Source organism: Cheilinus undulatus, linkage group 14, assembly GCF_018320785.1.
Source record: "Cheilinus undulatus linkage group 14, ASM1832078v1, whole genome shotgun sequence".
Taxonomy (NCBI): Eukaryota; Metazoa; Chordata; class Actinopteri; order Labriformes; family Labridae; genus Cheilinus; species Cheilinus undulatus.
Window position 1 is genome coordinate 1,018,252 of NC_054878.1, and position 22,024 is coordinate 1,040,275.

Genomic DNA, 22,024 nt, shown 5'->3' on the forward strand with positions numbered 1-22,024 from the left:
CACCAATATGAACTCATGTTTAACACTTCACTGCTTTATTCTGCCATTTCTGCAACATTTTTGGGCCATGTTCAACCCATTTTTGCTATTTTATCACTCTTTAACCCACTTTTCTGCAGTTTCACTGCTTTGCCATTGGCTCTTTTTCACCGTTTTGCCGCTTTAAACCCATTTTTGATATTTTTGACCATTTTTTCCTCTATAACCCAAGTCTTTGCCAATCTTTAACTCCTTTAAGTGATAAATGTTATCTGTTCAAATGTAGATATCCAGAGACAAGGCATGTTTATTATAAGCAAAGTTCTGACCAGTACCAGCTAAACTGAGCTTCACATGCCTTTCTGAGAGCTAAGCAGCCCTGTACCATCCTGCTGACATACACTGAACTCAGAGCGCTCCAAATTCAAATGTAACCCTTTAATAAAACTCCTACCTTCAAATGAAAGCTATTTATCCTGTTTTTAGAGAAGTTTTGCAGGGTGCTTCCCTCAGACAACCCTGACAAAGTGTTTGAAAAAACAAAGTTTCATCTCATGTGCCAAAAATAACTGGAGTTCAAACCTCTGCAGTCCTTAGAGCACATTTTAAAGTTTAAGGAAAGAAAAAAAAAGCTTCAGCTGAAGTAGGTCTGCTCAGTCAGTCTGAGGGTCCATGTGGCCTGCAGTCAATGTAAACAGCCCCAATGAGTGAATAGACCTCTGTGAATGCATGCAGCATCATCTGAGAGCTGCACGCTGTGTAGCAAAAACTCAAACTAATGATAATAATCCTACTGTCCCTCATGATGCACTCATGTATCCACCTGCTGCCTCTCAGCTGGCATTGACAACACTATCAGCAGGTGAAGGAGGGTGGAGCAGAGAGGGAGAGGCTATCACAGTGTTGAAGACTACACCGCCTCTTAAACTTAGCAACAAAAAATCAGAGCAACAGAGCAGCCATGAAACACTGAAGCCAACACTGTAGCCTGCAGCTAATTCATGAACCAGCAGCTTTATCGGCATGTTTGTGGGATCAGTGATGAAGATCTGCCAGGACATTTTAACCAGCAGCTGGTGCATTTTTCTTCAGGAGGGCTACAACAAAATCCCTACATCAACAGATGTCACTACACCGAGAGTTAAGGCATATTAAAATGCTTTTTACATCTGAATTTGTTTGGTTGGTGAACAAATATTAAAATAAGATCAGCAGCAGCCTCAAGTAACTAACTCTTATCACAGTCAACGTAAATGTTTAACTTATCACACATTATTAAAAATCAACCCATGACAATCTCATGTTAAAGTTCCCACTGAATGTTTATTCTAAATCTGGACATTTACAAAGAGGCGCCAGTATCTGCTTCAACAATGACTGGTTTAGTAAAACATACAAATGCCAGACATGAAACATTCTAAACTAGAAAAGCCATCAGCCCTGTCTCCCAATAGTTAAGAATCCTGTAAAAAATTCCTGGATCCGTCCCCATGTAACACACCCAAAAATGCTGCCGAGATTGAAGTTACTCATGTCCGCCATCTCCTGGTGTAAAGTGGTAACAGCGCAGACCTCCGCCATCAGCCCTATCTCCCAATAGTACAGAATCCTTCAAAAAATCCCTGGATCCAGACGGTGATCCGGATCACTCCCAAAATCTAATCAGTTCTTCCTTATGCCATTTCTGACATTTCCTGAAAATTTCATGAAAATCCGTCCATAACTTTTTGAATTATGTTGCAACAAACAAACAAACAAACAAACAAATCCGATCACAGAACCTCCTTGGCAGATGTAACTATTATTTCTTAGTAGATTTCCTGACTTATTTTTATTATTAAGAGTCTAACGGGCCATCAGTGGACTTTCTCCCTCTGTCACAGCTTTGTAGCTTCATCCTGATATCTGGCCGCTCAGGTCCAAGCTCTTTAATTGGAAGTGTCTCCTCCAGTGTCCTCCTCTCTAAAGACCTTATTCTTTAACACTCGGCTGAGTTTTAGCATGTTGCTAACTGTCCTGGCATCTCTCCATGAGCTAAACAACGAACACAGGCGCCGTTTCTGGCAGCAAGCATGACTTCCTCTGTGTGTCTCAAATAACGGAGCGTACTTCTCTGCTGCCACCTGGTGGCGTCTGGAGAGCGGTTAGTGGTAATCCCTTCGGGGGCGCCGTCGTGTAGCGCCCACAGAGCTCCTATCTCTGGTACTGAAGAGGAGCGAATGCTCACGTGCAGCTTCTAACGGCGGTCTATGGAGGGCTGTGGGCGCTGGAGCCCAGCGCCTCAGGGAGGAAATGAGTGAACAGGAAGTAAAGTAAACGTGTAGAACATTTGTCATCTACTGATTTATTACACATTTTACTCTCTCAATAAATCATATTTATACAGCGCATGAAAGACTTTATCTATACTCATTTACATTTATTGATATTTAAAGCAAATGTTTAGAAAATCTATTCAATGATCTTAAGATCTGATAGGCGGGGGGGAGGCTAGCGCCCCCTATTGACCACCTGCCACTAATTTTAATTTTAATTGAAGTTACTACAACCATGCAGCTCATTCATGACAGTGAATGGGTTTGAAGCGGAGTAATGCAACATGGAACTTACAAACTGATCTGATGATGACTCTGGAGTTTCTCCCTCATTTTTGTTTAACTATCTGACCTGAACTTGGGACACCGTTAGCCTACATAATCAACCCCCTTCAGGATCTTATTGTGAGTATTTATAGCAGTTCCCACTGCGACAGACAAAGCAGATTTCACACAGTTTTAATTGTAGTTTATGGTAAACAGAGCAGTATAAAAGGATGTAGTTCACCTGTGGATAAAAACAGATACATTTCCCCTTTCTCTCTGAGGCTTTGTAAAACCTAATCTGCAGGTCTCTGAATTTTGTCAGAGTTAATGGATTTTTGTTCTTATTTTTATCTCAGACTGCTTCGTTTTATCTGTGCCAAGGACACAGATAAAAGAAGAGAAAGCACATCATCATTACTGTAAGCAGCTGTTGAGTTTTACCGTGATTCCTGTTGGGAGGAGAAGTCAGAACGTCAGCTCCGCCCTCAGTTCACATGGCTGCTGTACCTGTGAATGTTTCTGCATGTGCTCTACATGTAGCTTTATACATGGGGCTAAGCTAAGCTAAACCAGAGCTAAACCCATCCCTCCCCTGCTCTGAAGCAGTGGATGTCCAGAGCAGAACGATGCAGCGGGACGTCCCAGCTGTTTCTTTGCTCTCTGACAACCAAACTCCTGCAGACGGTGGCTGTGCATCAAGAACAGGTTTCATCCTGGCTCTGAATTTCTGAGTCAGTAAGGGAAACAAATTTAAATTCCCCTGTTCAGTTCCAACCCCAAATCCAAAAAAAAGTTGGGGCACTGTTTCAAATGTAAATAACGACCGAATGCAATGATTGTCAGATCTTATAAACCCATATTTTATCCACATTAGAAGAGAAACAACATATTAGATGTTTTAAATAAAATGGCAGCAGCTCATCCCAAAAAAGTAGGGACAGGGCCATGTTTACCTCTGTGTAGCATCTACTCTTCTTTCAACAATGGTCTGTTAAAGGGATACTTCAACATTTTGGCAAATTCGTCCATTGCCATAATTCCTATAGTCTTAGTAATAGGTTCATTACCTTCAGTTGTCGGTGCAAGCTGTTTTTAGCTCGGCCGCTACCGAGTTCGGAGCTGCTGTGCCAACTCAATGTAAGCAGACGGTATTCCGGCTTTCCCTCATCAAACTCATCAAATACACAATCCAACAACTCCAAAACGCTCTCGTGGACAAGTTGTGACCTGCACATTCACCACGCTATGAAATAATAACATATAATTATGTAACATTACGACGTATGAAGCAAATACTACTCTGAACTATTTCTTGAGTAAACCACTGGGCGGAGTGACACAGTGCAGCAGCCATGTCTGGAGTGTAGTTCCGGCTTTTCATTTCGCTTTGAAACATCTCCGTCTCGTAATGTTCCATGATTATTTCATAGCGTGGTGAATGTACAGGTCACAACTTGTCCACGAGAGCGTCCGAACTGCAGATCCGAACTCAGCAGCGGCGATCTAAAAACAGCTTGCACCGACAACTGAAGGTAACGAACCTATTACTAAGACTATGGGGATTATGGCAATGGGTGAATTTGCCAAAATGTTGAAGTATCCCTTTAACATCTGGGAAGTAAGAAGGCCAGTTGCTGGAGTTTTGGGAGAGGAATGCTGTCCCATTCTTGTCTGATGTAGGATTCTAGCTGCTTAACAGTGTTACTGGACTGCAGGCAGACCAGTTCAGCACCTGGACTCTTCTCCTGTGAAGCCATGCTGTGGTGGTGGATGTGGTTTGTGGTTTGAGTGTCTTGTTGAACTATGCAGGGCCTTCCCCTTGTCTGGATGGGGGCATATGTTGCCCTGTAACCTTTATCTACTTGTCAGCTTTGATAGTGTGTTTCCAGATGACTAGGTGTCCCACTAATGCAACCCCATACCATCAGAGAAGCACCAGAGAACTGTACCAGGAGAACAAGCTGGATGCTCCCTCTCCTATTCAGTATGCAGGATCTGGCAGCCATGGTTCCCAAAAAGAATTTCAAAAATGTCTCCTCTGACCATAGAAAAGTTTTCTGTTTTTTGCCTCAGTCCAGGGAAGACTGAGGTGTTTCTGGATCCTCTTTACATCTGGCTTCTTCTTTGCATGATGGAGCTTAAAATTGCATTTGTGGATGGCACAGCAAGCTGGAAACCCTGCAGTGGTTTCCAGTACAGAATCATGCTGTTTCTAATGCAGTGCTACCTGAGGGCCTGAAGACCATTGTTGACCTTTGGCCTCTTCCTTTACATACAGAGATTCTGCAGGCTCTCTGAATCTTTTGAAGATATTATGGGCTTTTGATGACGGGATATTCAAGTCCTCACAATTTTATATTAAGGATCATTTTTCTGAGATTGGTCCATAATTTCACAGTTTTTCACAGACACTCAGCCTCCCCTAAAGGTTCCTTTTATAACCATTCATGTGACTGACCTGTTGTTAAAAAGCTAATTAGTCGCAAAATGCCCCAGCTGAGTGATGATGTCAGCTGTTTTCACTAGCACCACTTACACTACACTTTTCTTGCCCCGCCCCCTACTTTTTTGAGATGTGTTGGTTGGTCATCGTATTTAAAATGAGCTAAGAGTTTTCATGAAATGTTAAAATGTCTGAGTTTCAACATCTGGTATGTTGTTTATGTTATATTGTGAGTGAAAAATGGTTATTCTGTTTTTATTAACATTTTACACCGTGTCCCAGCTTTTTTGGAATTGGGGTTATACTAACAGCAACAATTTTTTTTTTCCATTAAAGCTGTACTTGGGCCTGCTGTAATGACATGTCTTTATGTCTGTAGTGATGCAGTCAGCTTTGTCAGCAGTCGTTAAAGACGACCACGGCGAGCATTCAACGTTTGGCTGAGCTACACTGACGAAGGGGACACAGCAACATGTGCCACAGAGGAAGGAGTCACATCCATGTGTGATGGAGCTCTGACTTCATCATGAAGCCTCTGTATCACAGCCTCCCGTCCCCGTTAATGCCTGGTAGCAGGGGTTAAAAAAACGCTCCGGTGTGCTGAGCTCACATTGGCATTTCTATTTCTGCAAACGCATCTACACATTTTTAAACATGATTTTTTCTTAGAGGCAAGTCCAGGATTCAGCTCTCATAGTCAGTGTTCAGGGGGAGCTGTAGTTTCTCACAGGGAGACCATCATTGATGCTTGATGCCTAACATAATTGAGAAATGCCATTAACAGGCTAACCAGTTAAACTGAAGAAACTCCTTACCTTAACATACTTCACAGACATAAACACGCCATAAACACGCCATAAACACGTCATGCTAGTCTGGCCTGCTGCTCTGCTTCCTCCATGCTCCGACTCTGTCACACCTCATGACTGGGTCTTTAGGTTTCCTCTCACAGTACATATCCCACTGCTGCCCCCTACTGGCAAGTGTTTTAAAATGCCCTTACAGGTGAACTTTGCGACCTGTAACAGGGCTGGTGACTCTCGTGTTGAAAATGAATGCAGCTCACACAGGAGTGACTGGGAGGCCTGGAGCACAGATCTTTGCACCCTAGCCAGAATCATGTTGCCAGAAAGTGGCTTTAACAGCTGTTTTAGTACATTTTTTATTGCATGGTAAACATTTTATATGTATTTGGTTTAGAATTAGGGAATATAATGAGTGTGTGTTTAGGATAATATTTATTTTATATAAATGAAGGAGAAAAAAAACACTTCTCTGTTGAGTCTAAATGTCCGTACCATGAGCTAGGCTAATTTTAGATCTTAAAATATTGGCACAGATTGCTATAGCAGGCCGAAGCCTGCTATGAAACAGATAGGAGCAGATACTTGATATCATAGGGTGATCATGTGAGTGCCGTAAACCCTCAAATAAAGACTTGGGCCTTTATTTACAAGATTGCAGAAGGAGGCAGGCCTTTATTCTATTTTCTTGGAGAAAAATAATAGTTCATATTTAATAATAGTTCGTATTTAGTAATAATGATAATAATATAATACATTTGTTTATAAAGCGCTTTCCGGCAAAGTGCTGTACATAGAGATAAAATCAACTTGACAATAAAAACATCAGAGAATCCACATATACAAACATACTGAGACAATACAAATGGACATCAGTAAAACAAACAATTTAAGACTCATATGTAACAGTAAACAAGTGGGTCTTCAGCTTTGCTTTAAATACATCGATGGAAGATGCCTGCCTGATTTCAACCGGTAGTCTGTTCCATAATGTCGGTGCATGGAAAGAAAAAGCCCGTTCCCCAACCGTCTTTTTTCGGACCTTTGGGACGCTAAGAAGCCCAGTACCCTGAGAACGCAAGGCACGAGTGGGGACATATGGGTTTACCAAATTTGATAGGTAAGAAGGGGCAATGCCATTTACAATTTTATATGTTAGCAGCAGCACCTTAAAGTCTGCTCTAACATGAACAGGTAGCCAGTGAAGAGAGGCCAGCACTGGAGTGATATGCTCATATCTACTCGCTCTGGTCAGAACACGAGCTGCTGCATTCTGTACCATCTGCAGACCATGAAGGCTCTTCTTTGGCAAACCTGACAAAAGGACATTACAATGACGAAACAAAAGCATGAATTAGGACCTCAGCATCCTGGATCGATAGAACCGGTCTAATCTTGGCAATATTTCTGAGGTGGAAAAAGGCCACTCTGGTCACCTCTTTAACATGGAACTCAAACGAAAGAGTTTGATCAAAGAGCACACCTAGATTTTTAACTCTGTCTTTACAATGAATAACACAGTCACCTAACGACAAAGCGAAATTATCAAACAGAGGATTGAGTTTTGCTGGCCCAATAACCATCATTTCTGTCTTTGCAGAGTTCAGAAGCAGGAAATTTGTTGAAAGCCAGCTCCTAACAGCTGAAAGACAGGCCTGAAGTTTATTAGTGTCAGATCCACTATGAAGGACCAGCGGCATGTATAACTGTAAATCATCTGCATAACAACGAAAAGAGATCCCAAAATAATGCAGAATTTGGCCCAAGGGTGTCAGATAAAGAGAAAACAACAGTGGACCCAGTACAGACCCCTGTGGTACCCCATGCCTAACAGCACAGGACTCAGAGAACACGTTGTTAAAGAAAACACATTGAGATCTCTCTGACAGGTACGACCTCAGCCACTGGAGCACCTGGCCTGAGATGCCAAAATAATTTTCAAGTCTGTCCAGTAAAATACAGTGATCCACCGTATCAAAGCAACAGCAGAACAGATGACGCCTCCGAGTCAACATTTAGTAACAAATCATTCACCGCTTTTGTCAGCGCTGTTTCTGTGGAGTGATTCACCCTAAAAGCTGACTGAAAGTAGTAGTGCAAAGCAAATATATAGTTATGTCAATAGCAATATTAAGACAATAAAGATAAAGTATGACGATAGATATTGTCTTTAATTTTCCAGTAGCCTAGGAGGGTTTGAAACAGAAAAGTGTTTGATGGAGGAATACTGAACCAGCCAACAGCTGCCTCTCTCACACACTTTTCTCTATATTGAGAGTAATGATGATCATTTTGTCTTTAAACATTTTAAATCTGAACCCCAGCAGTGACAGTGAACAGATTTCATGTTGATCTGTAATCAGAGTAAATCTGTTGATCAGTGAATGATTGGAGACTCTGATTGTTCAGATCGTGACTCGTTTATTTTCTGTCTTCTGATCAGATGTGAGTTTTGGCGCTACTGAAACATACGAGACAAGCTGGTTTAAACTGTCTGTAGCGTGATGGAGAATGAACTTACTGTATAATGGTCCATCTGTTTTTTTAAGAAGAGCTCTAAAGACACGATCTCATGAACAAACCATCTCCACTGTCACAGACTCTCTTCATCCTTCCTGGTAAAGTTTCTGTACACTCCTCTGCCAATCTCCAGGTTCACTCATGAGCTCAGTCTGAGTCCAATCTGATTGGTCAAGTAGCGTCATGAGTGACGGTCAAGAAAACCTGCACCGTTTAAAATAGACTCCTGTTTGAAGTCAGTGAAAGCGATGCTGTTTCAAATAAACATGCACAGGAATGAGCATGCTAATCCTTTATAATACTCCTGGTTTGTTTGTGTGGACCACGACCCCAGCTGTGAGCGGGCCCTGACTCCCAGCCTTTATCAGAGGAAATATAAGTGGTCGTACACGACTGCAGTCTGGTGATATTTGAACATACATGTGGATGACTAAAGAAGAACACTCAGCACAGATAAATCACCAAGTGGAGGGACAAAGAGCATCTAATGAACACCAACAAGCACTATTTTATTAACAGTTATGCTTTATTTACCACTGTTTTTTCACTCTGTATAGAACCCAAATAGAAGTACTTGTCCTCCTGCTTGGTCTGGAAAAATGTTGCATTGGTGCATGGTAGGGCTGGGAGATTATGGCAAAAACCATAATCACCACTGATTGAACTCTTTTCCTCAGTTAACGAACAGTTATTCCGGCCCCTGCCTCGGTTTGTGCTCCAAATATTTATATAATTTTAAAACAAATAACTGAAATTTTGTATATTTTAAAGTCTAATGGATCAATCTTGTGTACTTCCAGAAAATTCTGTGTCTTAATCTATAAAATGGCATTCCCTTTAAACAGTTAAACGGGGGGGGGGGGGCTGGTTCCAGTTTGACTGGCCGTGTTCAAATGATTTCTACTGCTCTGAACTCCTGATAAAGATTTCAGATTAAACAGATTTTCTTTCCTTAAAAACTGTCATTGACATGAGCATCAACACGGATAATATACCATAAACTACCACAGACTGTTGTTTTATAGAAAAACTAACCTTTATCTGAAAGAAGTCACAAAAATGATCATTCCTTTTAATGATCATTAGCTCGTTGCAATAATAAAGATAACAGTGTACGTTTTTTATCTGTGTCTATTATTTTTAAAAAAACCTTAATCGCTGAGGTTGATTTTTTTGATCATAGCTTAATTGATGCTTTCTGCTTTATTGGTGTTTTCCACAAAATTCAACTAACATAAGCTCGTATTGCCCCCCCACCCCCCAGTCTACACACACAGCAGCTCACCTGTGTCTCACCTGTCCTGCTTTCTTTCTCTCCCTAACGGTGCTCTGTGTTTCTGCTTTAGTGTTATCATCAGCAGCCTTTTATATTAAATCACCTTTAAACGTACATCGTTGATTTAAAACAGCTGATCTACACCAGGAAGAGGATGCATTTACAGCAGAGAGCTGATTACAGAGATGCAGAGCGAGCGACCACTGATGGCACCGATCTCCATCACTAAACCTCTTTGAGCTTCATTTACCAATGTGTGACGCGAGGTTATCATAGTTTTAGATTTTTCATTTGTTTTTCATTTTGTTTTCACTTTCTGCGTTCAATTTCAGTTTAGTTTTTATTAGTTTTATTTTTTACGGATAGATGTCGGAGCTGACTGAGCGTCATACATTTTTAAAAACATATTCTAACAGGCTACTCTTCACTTATCATTTATTTATGTAATGATGATGTTTGACTACAACTCCAGACATAAAACTACCACTGTGTGAAGTCTTAACCAATCAGAACATTTTTTTGTTAAAGCTTAGTTTTTATTTAGCTCCAGTGAACTAAAATGATTTTTGAATTTTAGTTTTTTAGTTAGTTTTAGTGAACTATAATAACCTTGGTGTGACGCCCGGATAAGATCCTGTTTGGTCAGCCCTGTACAGGTATTACCTTGATCATAGTATCGTACAAACACTGGCCTGATGTGCAGAGAGGGAGAGAGAGGAACGCTCAAAGCGAGCCCCCCCTTGCCGCCCCATAGTTTAAGTTTTACTCTGTAGCGCTGCCGTGTGGGGCGGTGTCATGTGACTGCCTCTCATGTAGCGTGCTTCTGTGGTGCATTAATAGAGACATTTACACAGAGACAAACCAAAATAACCGACACGGCAGGTTTATGTTGGTTATTTGCTCTAAATGTCGGTTTTGATTATTTTTCAATGAATTGCCCAGCACTAGTACATCCCTACTTATGTTTTTACTCTGCAACAACAATAATAATGGAACAAATCAGGAACCAGAACCAAAGTCAGACTCTTTCAGACAAAACTGGACCCAACCCTGCAGAACCTGGGGCATTACTGAGGCGGGGATGTGTATTTCTTATTTCTCAAATTTTTAGATGTTTTTATGTTGAAGTGATGTCTTTTTTTAATGAGGGATAAGTGTTATTGCAAGGAAGTAAGAGTTTTTCTCATGCCTTCTGATGGTGCTTCTAAAAATAGTCTTTAACTCAGATGTATAAAGTGAAATTATGTCTAAAAGAATGCAAAGATGCTGACACCATTTAACCTTTAGCACAGAAGTCTGTCAGGTAGGAGTGTAAAGCTGTGAGAACCATCAGCAGTCTGCCGGTGAGTTCTGCTAAACCTCTTAAATGGAGCTAGCTGGCCTGTGTGATTGGTTCAGCGTGTACAGTATTCAGACGTACACTCACATAATCGTCTGACTCCTCTCCAGCATGAGTTGCATTTTTCCCTTTCTTGACGGCTGATGTGACCTCCCTCCTCTCCCGCTCTGCTCTGGATGCATCAGGCACTCTGCCTCCTCCATGTTCCTGAATCCTTTTGCTCTCTGTCTGCCTGTTTGACGGGCTGTCTGAGCTAATTCATTTGCCTGACTTTTTATGCCTCATCCCCCTCTTTGATGTCACAGCTAGGGTTTATTTCTGTGCTTATTATACAGACGTTGTCTTCTTAAAAAGTTGGACTTTTTGCTGAGCTGAACTTTAGCTCTTTTCCCATGGGAGGTTGCTTAAAATAGCTATATATTCATTTGTTTTGCTGTCTGCTGTTTTTCTAATGCTCGGCTAATCTTATTTAACTTTCACTGAAAAAAATCATGAAGGACGGTGATCAAATGGGACGTCAGTGGCACAAATACTTTTTCTTTCACTGGTCACAACCATTTTCTAGACAAAACTACAGTTCAGTGTTTCACTCTGCTTCCAAGCACAAAAACGCTCGCACACTTCATGTACACTTCAAGCTGCACCCCTCATGGAGCTCTTTGGAAATTTCTGACTTTCTCTTTGCCATGATAGCTAGTCTAGCTGACAACACACAGGAGGTCATGTTGATATGATGAGATAGGCTAGCTAAGCAACTGCTGCATGCTGAGATGGACCGATAAGTACAGACAAATCATTACTAAACTTTGATTTAGTATCCTGGTGATGTTTACTGTTGGCTAACAGCAACAGCCTTTGCAACAACACTGAAATAAACTGAGCTCAAAAAGTAAAGAAATCTGCAATTGGTAGATTATTTCTTTGTTGTTACAATACTTCTTGTTGATGAATCTTCTCCCATTAGAAAGCCTGTCCACTTCCCTTATAAATGGTGCCATATTTGTAAGGGACATGTATTTGTGGGATGAGCAGCAGAGCTGAGTATGTGGGCTGCCAAACAGCTTATCCTACCACTGACTCTTGTTCAGTGTTTGATAGATTGGATGATTGAAGTTTGACAAAACAAGACTTTCTGGCAATTTTACAATTTATTCATTTAACAAACAGGAGCCCCAGTAACGTGTGAAAAAAACAACACAGCCACAGCAGCCTAGCTCCTCCTCCTCCTCATGCTGGTCACCAGCCTGGCTCCTCCTCCTCTTCATGCTGGTCACCAGCCTGGCTCCTCCTCCTCATGCTGGTCACCAGCCTGGCTCCTCCTCCTCATGCTGGTCACCAGCCTGGCTCCTCCTCCTCATGCTGGTCACCAGCCTGGCTCCTCCTCCTCTTCATGCTGGTCACCAGCCTGGCTCCTCCTCCTCATGCTGGTCACCAGCCTGGCTCCTCCTCCTCATGCTGGTCACCAGCCTGGCTCCTCCTCCTCATGCTGGTCACCAGCCTGGTCACACACTGCTGTGGGATGGCATCCCATTCTTCATAAGCATTAGTCACAAGTCAGCCAACATGGTTGTGTTGGTCCCTCTGGAACAGCACCCCCAAGCTGATCCCACTACTGTTCAATGGGGTTGAGGTCAGGACTGCTAGCATTCCATCCTCTCCGCTCTCAGATTCTGGAGGTAGTCTCTGATAAACCCTGATCTGCCGGGGGAAGCTACGTCTTCTTGGAGGGTAGAGTTTAGTCCCAGACTGTGGAGAAATGGAGAGGCCTCTGGTTGCAAAATCTTATCTCCATATCTCTTTGCATTGAGATTTCCTCCAACGATGATGAGCCTCAGGAAAGCGATCACCATGTTTTTTCCACACCTCAATCCAAGTACCAAAGGCAGAATATGGATCCAGTGCTGAATCAAGTAACGAGTGAACAGAAACATCAGAATGTTTGGCATTGGCAGAGAAGATTTGGCCAATTTTTAATGAGTGCAACCCACATACTCTGCTCTGCTGCTCATCCCACAAATGCATGATCCTTACAAATGTGGCATCATTTAAAAGGGTAATAAACAGGCTTTCCAACAGTATAAGATTTATTGCCAAGAAGCATTGTTACAGCAAAGAAATAATCCACCAAACACAAATTTCTCTACTTTTGGTGCTAACTTTACAAACAGATGCAGCAAACATGGCCTATTGTTTATGAACTCTATTTTGTTAAAACATGGGAAGGGAATGTCTGAAACCAGGAAAATGAGTTTTGTATTTGTCTTTGTTAGAACTTAGAGCTATAAAACCAGGACGTACAGTCTCATCATCAGTAGCCTACTTGACTCAGTGAGGTTGAAACCTGCTAGCATGATACCTGCTGTAACAGCTGATTAATTTGACATTTTCAGTGTAGCTGGGACGTTTCTGTGGATGAATGTGAGTGTTGTGCAGTTACATCAGCTTAAGCTTTCTGAGCTCCCTTCACAATTACAGAGATTACATAACACAAACACAGTTTTACACTGTCATGACAAAGTCGAAGCTCTGACTTGGAGCGTTTTTCATTAAATATGTGGCAGATATGAAATCATCAACTTCTCTAATATTTATTAGGTATTAGATTTAGACATGAAAGTTTCTGACAGGAAGTTATCAGTTATCTGAACCCCAGTTTTCTTATGCTCCTTTGTTTTAAACTTCTTTGGTTGTTAGAACGGGCCCTGACACTTCTGAAAATAAACTTGTATGTTCCTCAGACCTTAACTTTTACCTTTCTAAACCTTCTACAGGATGGCCGTGTGTCCTTCATCGGCCACCAGCTGGGCGGCGTGTCCTTCTCACCCAACAGCCGGGACCAGCAGGTCAAGTTCGCCCGTGCTGTCCAGATTACCTACTACCTCCGCAACCACGGACCTGTGTTTCAGGACGCCATCGCTGAGCGCTGGGAGAACGAGTTCTGCGCCCTGGTCAGCCGGCTGTCCACAGCCGAGGCGCCCCACTCAACCGACCAGCTCCACATCCAGTCGCTCACCTCCTTCAGCCTGTGGCGGGACTTTCACCAGACAGGTGTGTTGGCCAAGGGGGAAGTGCTGGTCAGCCTAGTGTTGGTGCTCCTGGCTGCCACCATCTCCAGCTCCATGCGGGACTGCCTGAGGGGGAAGCCGTTCCTGGGCCTCCTGGGTGTGCTGACCATCTGCATCGCTAACGTCACGGCTGCAGGAATCTTCTTCATATCAGATGGGAAGTTCAACTCCACGCTGCTAGGGATCCCATTCTTTGCTATGGGTGAGTGGAGCACGTGTTGACTGTGTGTGTAGGGGCTGGGTAAAGGCCTTATCAGGGCTGGACACTCACATGGAGTTGATTGGGAAAGGAATGACCGGGGTTGTGATGGGCTTTTCTCTGGGGATGCCCACAGTTCATTCTAGCATGTGTATATCTCTCTCTGTGTGCTTGTGCGGAGCCTGGGGTGTTTGAGGATCATACCCTTTTTCAGCACCCCTCCTGAATAATGATGATAATAATGACATTAAAATGAAGAGCAGTAATTAAAATTCTCTGGTTCCAGCAAAGAGCACATCAAATGGCTGTGCAACTTTAAGTGCTGTTGTCCCAAGTGTGGTAGATTTGATAATAAACTCTTTTATTCACTATCAGTATGAAGTAAAGGCTGACACATACATAGGTTTACATTTGAGCTTAAGGTTATTAGTCAGGGGTGACAAAGTGATTTAAATCAGGAATTTGGATCCAGTTTAAAGACGATTAAAGTGCAATCAACACAACAGGTGAGAGCAACAGAGGAAACTCTGGGTTTGGAGCATCCTTAGAGGGAAAAAGTCCTGCAGCCTGTTAGAATAGTGTGAGTTATGTGTGGAGTTGTCTCATCAAGCGGTGGCTTTAGGGATGCAAGGCTCCAAAAGACGTTGTGATATGTAGACGTCTTTGCATGTGTTCATTGCAAATACTAAAACATCAGTGTCAGAGCCGTCTCTTGCTATATGCAGACTATGCAAATGCACAGGGCCCCAAAGCTGAAGGTTCAGCTTCATCTGAGGAGAATTAAAATGACCTGTCTTTATCCCTTATATGCTCACAAATATCTGCAGGCAGGGCTTGACATCAACTCTCACCAACTGACCAAATGCGGGTAGATTTCAACCATGGATGACCTTAACCTATGTCAGATCGTGCTTGTTTGTCAGTGTTTATGACTTAGATACTTGTTAAAATAAGGCAGGTGTGTTCATACAAAGCTCTGATTTTCCCCATAAAAACTGCGAAGTTGCTCCTCTCTTTGTAAATTAGTACGTACTTATGCAGCAGCAACAGCTTTAACACTGCATAGCCATGACACACAAACGTGTGGCATACGCCTACACACCCCGACGCTCGCTGGCCTGTTGGTAGTGAAGACTTCTAGCTTCTATCTGTTGAGGGCAAACGTTTCAGAATACTGGATGATAAGTACGGACCTGAACTTCCTCCTCCTGCTTTAAAACACCTCTCTGTCCATGGAGGATCAGCGCGTCAGAGCTGTGTGTGTGTGTGTGTGTGTGTCCTGGTTTCTCTTTGTGCATGTATACACCTTCAGAATCTGAGATTTACAGTATCGTGGTTTTGAGAAACCCCGTTTTGCTACCTGGAGAACTTGGACAGCTATAGACTACCTGCACAAGCATGAATTTGATTGAACTTATTTTAACTTAGATACTGTAAATACAGATGGAGAAACAGCTGATCCATGCTGCCCAGAGAGGGACGGCTGAGCGGCTGTCTGCAGCGGATCAGTCTGTGAACTGACAGCAGTTTTGTGTCATAACGCACTCATTTAGATAAAACATGAACTAATCAGTTGAATATTTTAGCCATGAATGAAACGTGAGCGTAGTTTCCTGTGGAGACAGAGAATGACCATCAACACCATGAGTTAGTGGAAATTAGAGCTCTGTGTGCTGAAGATGGACAGATGACATCGGTAAGCGTTCCTGCACAGTCTGTTCACACCACCCAGTCCTGAAATTTAGAAACGATGACTCTTCCAGTGTATTTTTCAAAGTAAAAGCATAACCCTTTTTCAAGGCCCACTTGAAGCTGCCCCTGTTTTCACAGACTTTTATTTTGAAGTCGTTTCAAGGACAGTTATTTAGTGAAGTTAGTCAACTGCAAGATGCTTTGCTCTTTCTTGGCGTCTCTGCCAAACTTTTGTAGTGTTTAATAATAATTCTAATAATCCTAATAGTCATAATAATTAAAAATATAAAGTTATATTAAGCTTATTTATTTGACATCTCCCTTTCACAGCTCGTCATCCTCTCAGTCTCTTTTTTCTGCAGATGTTTTATTACCTGTAAGCACAAGTTCTTGAAATAAATTAGGTTAATTTTGTTTTCTCCCGTTGTCAGAACGAGGTGGATACCATTTGTGCAGCGTGATGCTGTCATTTAACTGTGTTAAAGGGATACTTCAACATTTTGGCAAATTCGCCCATTGCTGTAATTCCTATAGTCTTAGTAATAAGTTTGTTTCCGTTAGTCGCCAGTGCAAGCTGTTTCTAGATCTGGGGGGACAGATATACCAGCTGCACCGCTAACGCTATGTAAGCAGACGGTATTTTTTGCTTTCCCTCATCAAACTCATCAAATACACAATCCAACAACTCCAAAACACTCTAGTGGACAAGTTGTGACCTGTACATTCACCACGCTATGAAATAATAACGTATAATTATGTAACATTACGACACATGAAGCAAATACTCAGAACTATTTCTTGAGTAAACCTCTGGGTGGAGTGACACAGTGCAGCGCCATGTCTGGAGTGTAGTTCCGGCTTTGCATTTAACTTTAAAACATCTCCGTCTCGTAACGGTCCATGATTATTTCCATGGTACTTGAGGGGTTGTGGACAGGCCAGGAGCACATATTTGATAAAGTGATTTTTGCATAATGTGTCCCCTTTAAGGAGTGCTGAGATGAAATTTAGGGATTCTTTGGCCCAGTCTAAAATAGCCTCTGGTGTAAAATACACACTGCCCCCTACGTTAAAGGTAAGGTTGTTGTGTCATTTGTCTTTAGCAGCAGAGCTTAATGTCCAAACTAACAAATATAGTGCAGCATGTATGACATTTTACTTCATTTGACCAATCAGTGAAACGCATTCTTAGTGCTGCCTCTTGTGTCTGACAGTCTCTAACAGCTAAAAAAACACACCCTTTGCTTACTGTCGATCATTCTCAAACAGAGCTGAAAGTGTATGAAATATGACGAATCTTTGAGATCAGGTGATAACTAAAGCCTAGAGACAGAACCACGGCACTGACATGGAGTGGTAGAAGAGTGAATAACACAAGATCAAGTAACCATGGATGATGGAAATGTTTTCCTCAGGAGAGCACAGCATTTAAACCAAACAGCTGGTAAACTCCTCTGCCTCATCACACCTTCAAAACTGTCACCAAGACCAGGGCTGCCCACAGAGCTGTCTGGGCCCCCAGTGTTGAGAATGGTGAGGAACAAGGAAGAAGGCAGATGACAAGGCATCGGGCCAGTCTGACAGGAATATTTCTTGATGTCTTTTCCTCACTCAACAGAACCGCTTAGCCTGTTTTACAACGGGGATGTAGCCTAGTTGTGTGTTTATAGTAATCATATCCAGGCAGAACTATTTGACATAGCTGTCAAAGGACGGCCACATTTGTGTGTCTGCATGCTAAATAAAAGCTCTAGATATCATTCTATTTACGCCTTGGATTCTCAGGGCAGGAAATTAAACTTAAACAGATGCAGTGTCCCTGCCTCATTCCTAACTCCCCTTCCTTCCACATATACTTCGTCCATTTACTCTATACCGCTACCTTGTCTTTCCTCCATGTGCGCTCTTAAGGTCACCGGATCCCTGGGGCTTTGGAACAGCTCTGCTGCAGGCCGACTGGCATAACTGAAGTTTAAGTAAGACTCAGAAACAGGAGGCTGCATCGCTCCTTGTGACCTAGAGGCAGGGGGGAGATGCAGTAAGGAGAGGTGTAATGGGGGCAGGGTGGTGAGAAGGCTAAAAAGGAATGTCAAGGAGAAAAGAGAGGAGGGAAAAAGCTCTGTGATGTATAGGAGGGGAGGGAGCAGAGGAAGAGGAGCAGACAGAGGCAGATCCAGAAGAAAAGGGGCAGAGGAGTAAGTCACATAGAGAGGGAGGAGGTGGAGAAGGGCGAAGGACAGAGAGGACTTGATTAATGTGATTTCATGTGACAGGAGCTCAGAAGCAGCAGATGTCCACCTTCCTCCTGGGAGGCTGTGACACACCCCTATCACTACATCAGCGCCACATCAGGGCAGACACAGACAACTGAAACGGATACTGACACCTAATATGTCATTTCACCATGGCGCCCCCTGTTGACACCTGATCACTAATCAAAGAACAGCTTTGTCTTTGGATTTCTGACTGAATTTAGATGTTTTGTTAGTGGAAATAGGAAAAATACAGAGGTAACCATGTTCATGATCATTTCCAATCTGTGCACTTAGAAGGTAACATCAGTGTGGACAGCTTTGATTAAGGATGGCAGAGAGAAGTCGTGTAGTTAAACGTTTAGTACACAAATGCCTCCACCAGGGGGCTCTCAATCAAAACAGTAACCAAAGATGATGAGTAAAGAAAGGACCAGCTCTGCTGCTCAGTTCTCAACACCTGAACTCCACTCTGACCAAAGGTGTGCCTCAGGGATCAGTCCTGGAGCCGCTCCTGTTCGTTCTTCAGGTAAATAACATCAATAAGGGTGCTTTCACATCAGGCCTGGGCCCACTTGGGGAGGTGGTCTCAGGCACAATTCAAGTGGACTCTGGCACAGTTTGGATGAGATGTGAATGCAACCGTGCCCGGATACGGGACTGAGCGTCGTATCAGCTTTATGACGCCATAGTAAAAACTAAATTTCTTTCCACAGCGCAGCAGTTTGTTCACATTTTTCCTCTATAAAGGGCAGAAATCATCAAAATCCAGTCAATAAATGGTCTGTTGTGACTCACCTTACAGATGAACACAAGTTGGAGTCAGTGAGAGGAGGTGCAAAGGCAATAAAAGTCTCCTGCGCAGCGCGAACCCATTTAACCCTCTGAGCTGTAGTAGATGTGCAGATACGAAGAGCCACTGCTCTTCATTGCTGGCATCTTAAAGTGTGATTTTAAATCATCCATGGCTGCAGGATGGACTTTTTTGCCGGGTTAAAACAAAAACAATCTTCGCTCAGGTCATGACCCCAGTGGTTGCCATGGTAGCTTCTTCTTCTCTCTCTTCTCCTTGGCAGGTTCGTGAACCCGCTACGTGAATACCACCACCTGCTGTTTCAGACTGAGTAAATACACAAGTGGGCCCGGGCGCGGATCCATGTTGCTAGTGTGAAAGCAAGCCGGGGGGGGGGATCGCACTGTGGCGAGGTTTGAAACATCTTGGCCCAATGTGAAAGCGCCCTGAATCTAGTTTTTATAATGACACCACTGTGCCGCTCAGCCCTTGTCCCAGACCAAGCTCTCTCTCCAACAGAATTTTGATGACTTGACACTCATTTTAGACAAAACAAAAGCTCTGCTCTTATCAAACAGCAGGCTCGAGCCAAATCTAAGCTACTGAGCCCGCCATCCATCTCCAATCCTTACATCCAGTTTGTTATAAATTACAGAGATCTCGGCTCCTCACAAAGGCTTTTTTTTTTTAAATTCTAGAATCAAATCCTGCCTTTCTTTTCAGTCTAAAAGAGACTGGCTGCTGCCGCTTCAAATCAGTGTTGCCAGATTTACAATTTGATTTAATTTTTTTTTTATTTAAGATTTCATTTCAAATGTTCTCACAACCAAATGCTGTGATCTGAGAGCAACCACTCAGCCTGACTGAGCTGGCATAACATCAGCAGCTGACAGACACACCCTCTGCACCAGCCAATCAAATCCTCACCTCTCGCCCTGCTCACACCTGTGGCAGGAAGAGAAGAGAAGCAGTTAGCAAGCATTTGGCACATTAAATTGTTTTGTTTGCAGTAGTTTTTCTTTGTGAACCATGGATTTACTCTGCGTCTCACCAGTACTATGTGCAGGGCAAAGCTTTGTGGCATTTTTATAGGTTTCCTGTACATGCACAATAGTTTTTAGTAAAATCGGATAATTTTAAAGCTGCAGTATAACATTGCTGTCTTTTCCATCTGCTGTCTGTGCTATGGGGATGTTTTGTACATGCACATCTTGTCAGCTTAAATGCTGCAGACACAGTTTATCATAGAGCTCTGAGGTTCAGCACTCATTTGAGTCCCATCCCTGCTTATTGTATGAACATGCAGGATTGTGTCTTTGTCTACACGTAGACAAAAACTCTGTTGTGTTCTAATCTACAAGGCTGCTCTCTGTCTTCTTCCTTCCTACCAACTGACCTACATCAGTGAGAAGAGTTCAGAACTTGTAATCTCCAATCTCAGGGTTGTTGTAAAGGTCAGAGCTGAGCTGGGAGAAAGGTGTTGAAGTCTGCAGCTTTTTTAAACGATGATATCACACATAGCGTAGCCCACTGACCCCGCATACATGGATCGAACCAAAACAACAATGGCGGATTACAGGGTTGTGTTTGTGCTGCAGAAGCTACTGAGCTTATTGTGCCAAAATCTGATGCTCCTTTACCACCACCTGAACAGCAGACACCAGACGTTCTTAAATCCACAGCGGAGAACAACCAGAACAAACCAGGAGAAAGTTTGGGGCAGTTTTCTGTAATCTTCTTCTCTGTTTTGGTACATTTCCATGGCAGCATTGCAGCGCCACTTACAGGCTTGGCATGTTTACTACAGCGTTTTCAGTGGTTCTGTGCTCACGCAGACATTTCCTGAAACGATCCCGTGTCTACGGAAAACTTTTTTTCAAATAAAATAGAAATATATCATTCTTGTCTCCGTGTGGACAAGGCCTCAGTCTGGAAATGACAAGTTTCCGGGCTCTGCGCTACAAGAGCGAGCTCGGTGAGTGAACTAGCAGCCAGTGGCAGAGAATAGTCATTGTTAGTCTCAGAGATGCAGCAACAGAACGGCAGCTTCCACCTCAGCCCTTTACCTGACAGCGTTTTCATGGCACCAATAAAGATCCCGTGTCAGTCATAGCAGGCAGTTGTGTGTTTTTCCTTGTGTTGCTGTCATCACAGATAGTATCTCTGCAGCAGACACCCTCCCTCTGGTGAAATGAATCTGACACTTCAAGCTCTAGTCTCCACAGCCCTACTGGTCTGTGCTTAGGCCTGATCATATTCAGAAGTTTGCAGCTCCTCAGCTGGTCCTCGTTCTCTTCGGCTCCTCTGTAGACGGTTACAGAGGAGTGGACATGGTCTGATGGTACACAGCTGTACAATGTTAGATGCCCTCTTTTTTATTCTTACCAGAAGATCTGAAGACTAAAATGATTTCATGTCCTCTGTGTTATGTCCAATAAAAGGATCAGTTTTTTATATTTAAAGAAAAATATTTGAGAGGCTAGAAAGTACTAGAGCAGCTCAGTTATGGCAAAAATCATAATCAGGATTATTTTGATTCTTGCGATCATGATTAGCACTGATTTTATGTCTGCATCTGTGTTTCCTCAGTGAATGTTTGAGTTGTCTTTAGAGGCAGCATGGAGAGTTAAAATTCCTCTGTTTTAAAAATGTCATGAGGACTGATTCTTCACAGAGCTCTGTTCTCAACAACTGTCACAGGTTTCAGGAAAAACTCAAAACGGAGGACCCAAATGCAGATAAAACAAAAGGATTTAATGAAACAAAAGAACTTACTTGAACAAAAAACCAGGAATCAAAATCAACTAAACAAAATCCAAAGGAGCACGAGGGAAGCACGAGGAGTAACTGACACGAGGAAGACATCAACAATGAACCGACCCAGACACAGGGAGACACAGAGCTTATATACACAGGGAGTGGTTAACAATGGCAGACAGGTGTGGACAATCAGACACAGGTGAAACTGGTGAAGGATAATCAAAGTGGAGGGAAACTCAGGCAGGAAGCAAAACTGGAATCACACACAAGGGAGGGCAACTACAAAATAAAACAGGAAACATGGAACCTAACACAAGAAGC

At 42.8% G+C, this 22,024-nt stretch overlaps 1 protein-coding gene across 1 annotated transcript in view; it reads left to right on the forward strand.

The window, feature by feature from the left end:
• ptchd4 (patched domain containing 4) overlaps window positions 1-22,024 on the forward strand; it is an 85,179-nt gene that overhangs the window by 601 nt on the left and 62,554 nt on the right. The window contains exon 2 of the mRNA XM_041805908.1: window positions 13,714-14,209. Coding sequence (XP_041661842.1) covers window positions 13,714-14,209 — 496 coding nt within the window. The remainder of the gene's footprint in view (window positions 1-13,713; window positions 14,210-22,024) is intronic.